Here is a 13,365-nt window from a genome sequence, read left to right as displayed (position 1 = left end):
GAGGGGCCTCACGCAGAGTGTCCCGAGCACAATAAGAGCGTCCCAAGGAATAACTGCGGCAGTGGATGTGGGACCTATCCACAAAGGGGGCCGAGGGCACCAACAATCAGGCCGGTGTAAGTCGATTTCCAACATGGGTGTCGCTGTCCCGGCACTGTACACCACAGTGCGCCCCAGGCAGAATGAACCCAGGTGAGTCGCGGCTCGGCCGCTACCCCCGCACACACTCCACCATAGCACTCAGTCCCATATTCCAGATAGAGGCTCTCCACAGCAGAGTCCCCGCAGTACCAATTGCAGATCCGGTGGCGGGCACGGTCAGGGGGAGGGGTGGGTCAATCAATCACACCTCGCCTCCCATCACAGCCACAACTGCGGAGGTAGTCAGGCAGGTCATCAACCATTGCGTGTTTCTCACACTCACCAGGGGCCCAAAAAGCGCACTCCTGTAGGTCGTTCAGCATATCCTGTGGGCCACCGCCGCGCCACTCCGCACAATTACTCCAGCATGGCGGCTTGAGTCCATCTGCACACGAATCCGGCCAGGTACAGGGCGCATTTAGTAGATCACAAGCCCATCACATCCCCGCGTCGCATACTTCAGACATGCGAGGGGAGGATGCACAGCAAGCCCAGCATGTGGCACGATTCAGCGGCACTCACCGGGGGCCTAGGGTCTGCTTCATCAGATGTCTCCCGAGCCGTCCTTAGTCCTTCACAGTAGCCCCCGGTGAGGCACAACTACTTCCATATCCACTCCGAGAGAGGCTGGCCGTCGGACCCAACCACAGCTGCAAGGGGTCTGCACCGCCGGAGGCAGACAGGGGCCATGCGGCTTCAGCCCCGTTGGTCTCGGGGGCGAGCAGGTCGTGGCGGTCGCCGTGTATTGCGTGTATGGAAGTCCGGCTGGAGCACCACTCCAGCTTCAGGGTTCAGGCAGCCAGCGTCTTGGGAACTGCTCTACGATGGTGCCCCAGTTCGGCTCTGGCACCGCCACCCGGCCAGGAGAGGGGCAAGATGGAGCAGGAGGCAAGGGCAGTGTGCACCGCACAGTGCGGCACATAGCAGCGGCAGAGAAGGGCGTTCTCAAGGCACAGCATGTGTTGCGGGGGGCCCACGTTAGTAGGACATTTGGGCACCGCCGCGCAACACCGCTCCATATCTTCGGGTCCAACACACCCCAGCACCCGGCCGGACACCGCCACCAAGCACGGTGCGGGTCACGGGGCCAGACCCGCCACAGCCAGCAGGAGCCGTGGTGCAGCAGCGTCGATAGCGTTGAGGCAGGTAGGCCACAGAGTCAGTAGTTTCAGGCAGAAGCAGCTCACCAGCAGAGCCACAGCTCCGATCAAATCAAAATCAGCAGGCTCGCGTCGCAGGCACTCGATGACTGCAGGGCTGCGACGGAACCGCCGGTAGCAGGTCTGTGTCCGGCGATGTTACAGGATTAATCCCCCCCAGGCTCGAAGCCTCACCAAACCGTGTCCGCAATCTTAGGCGGTTAGCCATAGTGGTCCTCTTGCATAACTCTGTCCACTATTTGTCTGCCATTTTCTGCCAAAGGTGTGGATACTAGAAATGGAAGAAATGTGAGCCAAGTCTGTAATCTACAGATAGGGAAATATGGGCTCCACCATTCTCCTATGGAAAATGCGGACACCAATTAGAATCTTTGACTACTTCCTTCATTATTCAGTGCTAACCTCTATTTGTAATTCTTTTGGTGGATCTTGTCTCCCAGACTGGTCTCCAACCAACAACCTTTTATATAATGGTCTTTATTCCATGCCACTTCCTTTCCTGTAGCGCTCAAAGGAAGTGGTGCCAGCTGTAGAGGGTGTGTAGGACTACAGATCTCATTCATGTCCAATATGCTGTTCTTGCACCGTTTGAAATGGACAAGATCCACAGTAGGACCCTAACAAGCATTGGCATAGCCAATAGGTCTCGCTTTTGGGACCTTTTAAGTATTTAGTTATGCAGCACAATATCCTTGGTGCAACATCAACCGTTGAATGGCTAAACACTTATAAGGTCCCAAAGGCGAGACCTTTTGGCTATGCCAATGCTGGTTTTCTTTTGTATCAAGCCCTTCATGAGTGTGTGAGTTTTCAAGATGTTTCCTTTGTATACTACTTTCCCCCTGTACTGCGTGTTGCTCTGTTGCACGTCTGCTTCTGCCCTCCCGCTCCATATTGTACTCACCCATGTGCTTTGCACTGTTGCTTCTCCCACCGGCACCCTTGTGTTGCTTCCCTCCACCCGGACCCTTCTTCAGTTCTCTCTCGTCTGTTGCTGCTTCTCCTCTCCAGCACACTCCATGTTGCTTCCACCGACCCTTATATTGCTTCTAGCCGCATCTCACCCTCACTGTGTCACTTTCACATCTCCACCCTCCACTGTGTTGCTTCTGCATGCCCCACCCCTATGCTTTTGGGCATTTTATTTTGACTTTAGTTACCAATCCAATTCGGATGGGTAATTTGCAAAAAGACAAGGGCTTGTATCATTTGTAGGTGTGCACAAGCATGCTGCGCACACCTACAAAATGATGCAGCACCCACGTCAAAGGCCTTAGCTTAATATTTAGCTTTGCTGCACAGCATTGGGGATGATATGCAACATGGCTACAAGCAATTGGCAAATCTACTAGGTTTCAGGGGCGAGATCTATTGGCTGACAATGCTTGTTAAACTTCTAAACATGACCGAGAAATTATCAGCTAGTGTATGCACAGATAAGCACACTGTGCTGAGACCACCAGAGGTTCAAATGAGCATATTTGATCAAATATATTACCAGGTGGGTCAGTCTAAACCAAGGCCGACAGTCAAAAGTTCTTCAGACAAACTTGTTTCCCACTCTTATGAAGGAAAAGCTTAAATTTTTTTTAATATCCAATTTTATTGGCATTTTGTAAAAACAAGGTAACTGTAGTAACATTTGTATTAATGTGACATGCTTAACATTTCATTGCATATCCATATATTATCTCTCCATCTGTAGGCTTAAAAAGATAAATAGAAAAGGGCCCGCCCTTAGTGCTAGGAGTAACCAGTCGAATGGGCCTGTCCATTTGACCCCTACTCGCTCACATATGTTCGGGCACCCTCTTACCTCATAAACCGCTTTTTCTTGGACTGCACACCAATCAACTCCCCTCCGCCATTTCGAAATAGAAGGAGACCGAGTCTTTGCAATGTCTTTTAGCAATCAACATGGCGGTTCCTAGAAACAACTTGTCAGCTTGGGAGCTGTCCATTACCTCCATCACCCCCAGAAGAAGAGCAAGTGGACTAAGGGGAACCTCCCACCCCAATATGCCACTTAATTCAGTATTTAGATATGACCGCGCAGGACCAGACCATATGGAAGAAGTTGGCTGGTTCATCTTCACAGTGTGGACATTGCGGGGCTGAGAGAAGTCCAGCTTTGTGCAGTTGTGCCGGTGTAAGATATGCGCAGTGAAGATAGTATATCTATATAAGGCGAAGTGTGGCAGATATAGTGAGAGTTCTGGGGGCCATAAGAGCGTCCCTCCAATCTTCGTCCTCTAGAGGGCCCACCCATCTTTCCCATCTGGTTCTAAGAGGGTCTAGCATGGATGGAGTATTGTTTATCAGGGATCGGTATATTTGGGATATCCCGCTCTTCCCTAGGTCTCCCATGAGAATTTTGGCCTCTAATGGGCTGAATTTGGGAAATATCTCTTGGTTAGGGATGTGAGTGGCAAGGGTGTGACGTAATTGGAGATATTTAAAGAATTGTGTAGAGCGTAAGGAGTATGTGCGTTGTAAGTCCTGAAAGAAGGACAAATGTTCTCCCTTTCTGACGTCTCCTAGGTAGGTGATGCCTATTAGGTCCCACCTTTGAAAGCCCGTTCGAGTCCCCACCCCCCGCAGCCAGGTGCAGTGCCGTAGTGTAGTTTGTAGTGGGAGTCTGTTGTCCCAGTGGATGTGGTTCAATGCAGATTGCCATGCTAGGAAAGCCATACGAGTGACTACTGGTAGGGCCTGAGGGATTGGGGCTCCGTACAGCATTGGTTGGGCCTGAGAGAATCCAAGACGTCCCAGTTCAAGACGATATGCTGGATCTGACCATCCCCTATTAAATCAATCATGGATTATCAGGAGGCGTTTGAAGAGATAGTATGAAAAGGGATTTGTCATGCCCATTCTTCCCTCGTACGTTGTTCGTTGGCAAGTCGTGAGAGCTGGACACTCTCCTGAGCCCCCCCAAAGGAAGTTGGTAATCACCCCATCCAGATTGCGAAACCAACTGCAAGGGAGATGGATCGGGATATTTTGGAGGACATATGTGAGGCGGGGGAGGACCATCATTTCGAAGAAGGAAACTCTCCCGAGTGGGTTAAGAAGGAGTTTTTGCCATCGACGTAAGTCATCTTTAGTGCGTCTGAGAAGTGGACCGACGTTTAGGGACCAGGGCAACTCCGGGAGATGCGCCACCCTGATACCAAGGTATTTAAAGGATAATCTTCGTATGGGCATGGTTGTCTGCCAGTCGAAGCAGTCCCTGGAGGCATGAAGGGGCACCACCGTGGATTTGAGCGGGTTAAGGCGTAATACAGACGCTCACCCGAATGAGTGAAGGATCTGCAAACATCTCGGCCCGGTTCGGGCCGGATCAGCGAGAAAAGCTTACATTTAAATTAATTTATTTGAATGGATTATACAATAGTGTGCATGAAAGAAATCAAACCTATATAACCAATATAAGCCAAAACGCTTATGGAATTGATTAACCATGTAAAACAGCATTGAATAATTGAAAAACCCAATAAAAATCATCTGAAATATAAAGTCAAAACGAGACCACTAATGTCTATTGTATTGTAGATCTTTAAATCTAAAAAAAATATTAAACGCCCTAATGAGACTTTGGCATGATAAAAAATGGAAGGGTATAACCATTTCAAGTGCAGCACCAAATCCATAAGAATGCTGCAGATATACCTTACATCAGGGGCTCTTAACCTTTCGTCTTCTGTGGATCTTCACTGAATCCTTACTGGAATCCAGTGAACCTTAGTGAGTCATTATTGGAAGCGGGGACACCCAGCCAAAGCAATCCCTATGATTTGAACCTCAAAACAACACACAAAAATACAGAAACAAGTACACATCATACACACATAGATATATTTTATTTAATTCACAATCAAATATAAAAAAATCTAAATTATAATTTAGTTGGAAGGGTGGAGCTTTTCTAAATTATTTTGTTATGTCTTACAGATGAAGAGATATGTACAACTCCAGCATGCCACTGTATTTTTCCGCTCCTAATGCATACTTTCTTTTTGTTGGAGCTTCAGTAGAGGCCACTTTTGTCTGAACCATATTCTGTTTGCTGTACTTGCATTGTTCCAACGAATCACAATAGAGATAGCTACTTAATTTTTAGCCTTTAATTTCAAATTTCTTCACATTAATAGAACATTTTAAAATGTTCTGTTTTCAATTTTGCCTTTAAGTGTATATACTTTATTATTGTTAATATTATTTCGATTTTTTAAAGAGTTGTGGACCCCCAGAGTAGGTATCATCTACCTCCAGGGGTGGTGGACCGGACACACAGGTTAGGAACAGGAGTGGGTGGAACTTGAGGAGTTTCACTCTGCGGAATTCCACAGAGTTACATAAAAAGTCGGCAAGATTCCTCTAAATGTCGCGAGCGGGCAGAATTCAGCATGTCGCGCTGCATGCACTGATTTTTCATGCAGGGGGCTTGTTCTGCTCGAACGGCATTATGCGGCACTTGAGAGGGTGCTGCTTCTTTCTGCCACTCGAGTAGATTTTCTACTCGAGCAGCAACTATCTCAACGCAAACAGTAGCGACCTGCTGCGACCACCTGCATTGAGAAATCTTGCAGAAAGGCGTTCTAGTGCCTGAAAATCGCACCACAAAATGCAGCTTCTCATGTGCGCTCGCCAACTTAACGTTGACGAGCCACACGCAAAAAAAAAAATCAGTGATATGATCAGTGATGTCACTGATCTTGTCATGAATGATGCAATATGCGAGGTCATAAGCAGAGCATTGCAGGGGCATATGTTATAGTTAGCCCAGGTAACTATAACTGCTGAATTATACTGGCTTTGTATGAGTGAAATCTGATCCTAACTATAACGCCAAGAATTTCTAACATTTTTTAAATTCTATTTCCTAACTATAATCACTCTGTAAGCTTTGGTTTTGTTATGTGAATTTCTACGGTTTTTTTAATGTTATTTTCTAACTGTAACCTGTAACCTTTGAAAATGAGTGTGTAAATGAGTGCATTTGTTTCTCAGTGTGTGAGTGTCTCTATGGGTGTATGAGTGTCTGAGTGGGTCTATGAGTGCCTGCATAAGTGTCTTACTGGGTGCATGAGTGCCTGAGTGGGTTCAAGAGTGTCTGAATGGGTTTGTGAGTGCCTCCATGAGTGTATGGGTCAGTCTGTGAGTTTGTGCATGAGTGGCTCAGCGGGTCTGTGAGTGGGTGTATTAGACTCTCAGTGGGTCTGTGAGCAAGTGTGGAAGTCTCCGAGTGGGTCTGTAAGTTGGTGCATGAGTCTCTAAATGGGTGTGTGAGTAGGTGCATAAGTCTCTGAGTGGGTCTCTGAGTGGGGCTATAAGTGGGTGCATGATTGTCTCAGTGGGTCTTTGAGTAGGTGCATGAGGGCCTCATTGGTGAGTGCCTCATCTGTGAGTGGCATCCATGCAATTGCCCAGAAAACACACTTGGGAGGGGGGCGTGTGGCCAATTTTAGCCATGGGGACCCCATCCCCCAGGGCCAAACATCATTGAAAAGGGGAGCGGGGATGGGGGGGGGGGGAAGGTGGGGAAAAAATCGACAAATGACAGGAGAGGTAAAATTAAATAAATAAAAAAAATTAAAACACTTACCGTGCGCTCGCCACATCAGCGATGCGGCGAGCACAAGATAAGTGGTTTTATTTATCTTATTATTTAATTTTCCCAACGCTCTTACCGGTGCCGGCCGCGCCTGACTACATTCAGATTGAAATTCTTTATATTTACGAAGAAGCTCCATGTTTTATATGGCTCTTGATACTGTGACTATTGTTCATATATGTAACATTTAATGGTATTCAGTTCATTGACCTCAGGAGCATGAAAGACCCAGTAGACCTTGCCAGGATTTAGATTTGCGATTTACACTGTATACAAATGCCAGTGACGACTCCTTAATTCATAGAGTTGTTCTACCAGCTAAGTGTAATACATCTATGCTAATTGACTGCTGCTAATTATTAATTTGTCATATAATTAGAAACTTGAAGTCACCGAACTCTTCCTCGCCATTAGTATATTTAAAGAAAATATATATTATCCTGAATTTTCGCTAACTAAATATCAAATGAGAAGCTTCTGTGCGTTTCATTTTGTGTAGCACCTAAAGGTGTGCTAGGTTTGAGACACTGGTTCACCAAACCCATGTACATACCCGGTTTGTCTACATTTTAATAGACCCACTACAGTTCTAGTAACCAGCAGTGAGGACCTATTAGTATTTGATATGATATGGTTTTTCAAGATCCAACCTTGGAAGATATGTTTATTAGTAGTAAAATTCCATACGTGTTTGTGGCAGAGAAACAGGTGCCTACATTGTCCCAGCATTGCACAAAAGACTGCCTTGCAGTGACATGGGGCCAGATACCATGAATGCAGCCGAGTTAAGAGTAGAAATCAGTCATCTAGATTTACATTACAGGTCCACACTGACGGGAGATGCAGCTCTAACGACAGGGTTTTGCAGCAATATATGAATATTTCCCAGTTTTAAAATTATTAGCACTCTTAAAAAAAAAAAAAAAAAATGAATGTTACCTTGTATTCTGTTACCTGGCATGGTACTTCCAGTTCTCCCACTGTCTTCGGTAAGGTACACTAATTTATACTGCCCTTTTCCCCATTGTGCCCTCTCACCTTCTGAAACATCTGTTAAAATGACCTTTACGTTCCACAGTCCTGCACTACAGGCATGTTCTCATGGCCAAGGATGCCGTATCCGTGCCCAATATTCCTCCTGGCCTCCCTCCCACCTCCTCAAGTAAACTACTCATGCATGTGGAATCGTCTCTTACTCTGCTGAATTTGCCACCTTCTCCCAGGAACAACCATCACTCCTGATATAATCTTTGTGCAGATCCTATCTGAATATCTGTGAAAGATATAGCCTCTGTTGTAGGCCTCTGAATACAGGTATGTGTTAATCTGGTAGAAGGGAAGGTAGTGTAGCAGACTATTGTTGTGAGAAACAAGGTCACCCTATTTGAGCTAATAATAAAAAAACTACAACAAATGGACAATATAAGACATTAGAACATTTTAATTTTGGTAGCTCCACTGGAGACTATACAGTGGCTCAGGGTTGCTAGTGGCTAGTGTAAGCCTTCCGTCCAACATTCGATTGTTTATCTTTTTGTCTCTCTTTTTATTTTCGAACATTCTACAATTAGTAGGTGGAATGTTCTAATAGCCTTCTAGCCTTGGGTTAAACTCCTTGTTAAAATACCCTGTTCCTCTTTATAGGCCCTAACCTGCAGCTGAGGCCTATAACTCAGGTTTAGGGCCCTTACAAACCAGTATAGCCCTCCGTAGCTAGCTATAAGGCTATAATATTTCTGTAGACAATGTTTTGAAATATAAGCAGCAGGAAACTGGTAATAGGCATCTGTGGGGGATATTTAAACGTCTATATATTGCGCAGAAGGCACTATGTCGGCATATATTCCATGATGGATTGGGGGGGGGGGTTACTTAAATGCCTCGTTCGGTACTGTAGGGGACTGCTCAGAGGCAGCAAAAAATAAAGGGTGGTAACGTTTGAATAATAAGATGAACCACTGGTTATTTCGCTTGGCCCATTCAATATCACTACATTTTTGTCATCTAGTCCCATTCAATATCATTTCATTTTTGTCATCTATGCCAATAAAGAAACTGACCAAGTAAATGCAAATTACCCTTAGTTGCTCCTAATCGGAAGGTCTAAACCAACTCCCCTCTGAAAAGGAACATAAGAAGCCCCAGGAATGTTTCGATTTATTGAGCCTCATCAATGACGTGCAACAGAAGACCCTTTGGAACAAGTTACAATGCATATAGGGACATACCCCCTTCACACACAGACCTATATAATCTGCTAGAGGCACCTAAAGCCACATACATCCGTTGTGAGAGGGCCGTTATCAGATATTCAATTATTAGTCAGAATTCGAGGGATTACAGCTCTTATAATAAAGTTTCTAAGAGGCATATAGAGATTATATGTCTTTCTTGGTGCCTGCTTTCTTGGTGCCTGCTTGAATCTTCCATTATAGATGTTTTTCTTGTTGTCTGCTTGAAACTACTTGAAACTTTCCCAGTAGGTGTCTTTCTTGGTGCCTGCTTTAAACTTCAGCTACACATGCCGAGTGTCTGCAATCCTTGTCGATATGAAAAAGAAGGGCTAACATGGTTGCAGCACACTGCTTGTTTTTAGGGTGTTTTCAATTTTTTTGTGCTGATTAAATTAATTAAGAATGACTTCATTAGTAAAAATTATTTTAAAAAGAATGCTTTTATTGCTATTCAAAGTATACCATGAAGTTTAAGTTAGCCTTGATACAATATAATTATTGTGTCCAAGTTACATGGGAACCTGTATCAAGTGTGATGATCTAGGATTGTTGTATTGTCTATAATATTGGCACTGGTAATGTTCTATGCCTGTGGTTGGACATGTTTCACTTTATTTAAAGCCACAAGAGGCACCTCTTAGAGTTTTGTTTTATTTAATTTTTACCTACATTCCTGTACTGACAAATGTTAAATGTAGTCTGAAGGGACACCAGTGCTGTGGTTCCAATGAGAGGCAAAGCATGTTCAATGTTGTCAGCACAGATGTGAAACTTTGTGAATTGGCACAAAGCAGTGGTCGATGACGCCTCCAACTAACTTCCTTCTTCAGTTTGAGCCAATCTCATCCTTTAAAATATTATTTAGCACTTAGACATGTAAGTCTGACAGACTCTGCCTTTCTGCTTGTGCTGTTATGTGAACAGAACAAGGACTTCATTTTCTATTTCTTTCCCTAGAATGTGGACAGAAAACCACCAAGGCAACAAAGCGCATATATGGCGGTCAGGATGCGAGTCTTGGGGACTTTCCCTGGCAAGTTCTGATTTTATTCAAAGACGGTGGGGTGTCAGGCGGGGCACTTCTGCGTGATGGTTGGGTCCTAACAGCAGCTCATGTTGTAAGTGACATTTCAGACATTTCAGACATGACACTCAAGATGGGCCTTTTGAGGTTATTCTCCAAGGATTATGTGGAAGCGCAGCCTGAAAAAGTATTTATCCATGAAGGTTTTCTGAATGATAACTTCAATTATAATAATGACATTGCCCTCATCAAACTGAAGACAAAGATACCAATCAGGTCAAATGTGCTTCCCATTTGCCTACCGGATAAAGACGACCGTTTCCAGGTGAAGACCGGTGACAGTGGTGCCGTAGCTGGCTGGGGATTTACAGAAAAAGGTGTTTTGGCGAGAAAGCTGAAGTTTGTGGAGGTAGACGTCATGGATCACAACACATGTAAGACTTCTTATGCAAGCAAGAAAGCTTCGAATGGGAAATCATACATAGTAACGGATAATATGATATGTGCTGGGTCAGAGGGTGGTGGAAAGGATTCATGCCAAGGAGACAGTGGTGGGCCACTAGTTTTTCTGGACGTTCCATCCAAAAAATGGTACGTGGGAGGTGTTGTTTCTTGGGGTTTAGAGTGTGGTGTTGCTGAACAGTATGGCATTTATACCAAAATCATCAATTACATTTCCTGGATACAGAACATAATTGAAAAAAATTGACGGGTGCCCAAACATATACCTGAGTAACTGTATTGATGTAGCTTCACACACCGCATACTAGCAAGAGATGTTGGTAAGTGCATTCTCATCATACGTTTTCTACTTCTATTGGATACCTTTATCAAATTCCGCCTGCAATTTTACACCAACCAACACATGCTTTATAAACAATTCCAGTAAGGATGCAAAGAAAACATGCAATTATTATGCCCTCTGTTACTAAATAATAAATGCTGTCAAAAGCTATTGTTGCAAATAGCTTCAAGTGTAAGGTCTTATGTAGGAACAGACTATTACTGTTGAGTACTGAGCTTGTCCCACCTCTCAGATTAAAACACTGTCTATTGTCTGATATTTCTTAGTTCAAATTGCTTTCTCACTGACCAGTGTGTAATAGCTACACTCTCTGCTGTAGCAGAAGCATACTCCATTGTGAAGTATCAGACTTCTTTCCTGGACTCCATAGTACACTCAACTGTGTAATCTTGTGATGACCTAAGCAAGTATGTGAATTCCTCTTTAAGAGAGGATTTACATCCAAAACAGTGGATTCTGGCAGTGGATTCATGTATCCAAACTCTAATTCCTTACATCTCTCAGCAGTCAGAAGCTCACTATTCATGAGAAATGTTGCAAAATCTCTTCAATCCAAGAACCTAGTATATTACAAGTAATGTAGCCTCAAACGTCAAAGAGAGACCTTTCACTCACCTATTGTGGAATTCATATTTTCATAGCAAATACAGAAGACTGAACCATGTCAATTCTGTTGTGACCTTGCTTTGATTTTTGTGAAACCTGAGAGGGAACTGGGCGCCAGTGATAATTAAATAAACCCATTTGCACGTGCTTACTGGCTTATCTGTGGCGATATGCTGACTTCTGAAGAACATGACTTAATCGTCAAAATCTCAGCATCTATTGATATTACCTTGCAAATTCAGATTGTAATTCTCATATGTGTCAGAATTCAAGGGACTAAGTCAACCTACATGTTCCATTGTTCCCAGACATCGTTACTCTAAAAAAAAAAAAAAATGCCAGAACTGGAGAAAAGCATGGAACAGAAGGAATTTCAAAATGGCTGCTCTGACAATATGTCGAGAGTCATGCAAGTTGTTTTCTTATTATACTAATCTCAAGATTCCAATGTCAAGTGCACGCTCTCCTCAAGGTACGCACTTCACTGAAGTAAAATTCTGGAGGGCACCTGCTTTCTGGATGTCCGTCGTATATAGACAGTTTGGTTAGTGCCGCCGAAGTTACATCAGGTGTAGCTTTATTTCGTTGTTTTGGGTCCACTTTCTCTGCGATGAGAGTTTGGGGCGGAGTTGTCCAGCAAAGGAGAGAATCTCTGTTCCATCACAGAACCTGAACATTTGAAGAAGAGCAATGCTCGCTCTTCTCCAGACTTCCAACTGAGTCGGCGCAGTAATTCAAAAAGGTAGTGATCCGACACTGTGTTGCAAGAAACATCAGTCTGCGGATTGAAGGAAAGATAGTATCCCAATGTGGAGGCTCTACGAAAGGATCTCCATACTGTCACAAGCCAGCACATAGGAGAGAGAGCTGAGTCCGCTGTTCTCTAGCTTCCAAATTCAATCGGTGCAGCAGTTGAAGAGGCTCTTGAAAAGCAATTTCGGTTGGAGCTGCATTCTCAGAAGAGGAATGAGTTCAGCTAAGTAGCGTTTTCATTGTTACAGGAAAAAACAGAGAATAGAGTTTTAATAGCAACCACAGAGCCTTATTCTGTCACAGAATAGTAGTTTGATAAAACAGAGTAACAATATTTAAGAGTGAAGAACTTACCTGAACATTCCTTCTACAGAATCATCCGTCATCTAGGAAAAAATAACAAAAAGAACAATTAGTATCAAATACTAATATACAAACAAAATTAAATTAACATGATTCCTTCACAGAAGAGAAGCAACGGCCTTAATTCTCCGGGGTATGTTATAGGCCTGATGTTAGGAGAATTATAATGCATGAGTTATAGAAGTTGTTGAGCTAAGATAACATCTGATAGATTGTTTATCGGATTAGTTTCCTATAGGCTTCATCCAGTTGAATGTAGCACATATACATACTAAGCCAGAAGAGGTAACAACTGAGTGGAAGCAGAAACCAGAAGACTTCAGGCGATCTCATCTGGTCTATCCCCATACCCTTTCCCGCTCAGGGCATTGCTGTTACCCAGAGGAAATTTGGTTGCAGTAAGGGTTCTGGGAAGTGCATTGGGACCAGTAGTCTTTCTGCTCCTGTGCAAGCCTAGAGGTAAGACATATCCTGACAGAGTGAAGGGTCCACATTCTGAAGCTTGCACCTGAGCAGAATGGCTGAAGGAATACATTTGCAAAATCTGGGCGAAGTGCTAAAGGTAATTCCAAAGGAATTAGTGGCAGGGAGTTGAATAAAAACCTACAAAATAATTAATAGCTTCTAGAAGAGAAACCTCAGACATGGCCTCAAGGGTGAGT

General features: G+C 44.1%; 1 protein-coding gene across 2 annotated transcripts in view; it reads left to right on the top strand.

Moving 5' to 3' along the window:
• The window catches only part of MASP2 (MBL associated serine protease 2), a 199,679-nt gene extending 187,945 nt beyond the window's left edge, over window positions 1-11,734 (top strand). For both annotated transcript variants that reach the window (XM_085609864.1, XM_085609865.1), the window contains exon 11: window positions 10,110-11,734. In XM_085609864.1, coding sequence (XP_085465990.1) covers window positions 10,110-10,885 — 776 coding nt within the window. In that variant the 3' untranslated portion in view covers window positions 10,886-11,734. The remainder of the gene's footprint in view (window positions 1-10,109) is intronic.
• The last annotated feature ends 1,631 nt before the right edge of the window (window positions 11,735-13,365 follow it).

This window comes from Triturus cristatus, chromosome 1_2, assembly GCF_964204655.1.
Source record: "Triturus cristatus chromosome 1_2, aTriCri1.1, whole genome shotgun sequence".
NCBI lineage: Eukaryota > Metazoa > Chordata > Amphibia > Caudata > Salamandridae > Triturus > Triturus cristatus.
This window is presented reverse-complemented; position numbering and strand designations above follow the sequence as displayed.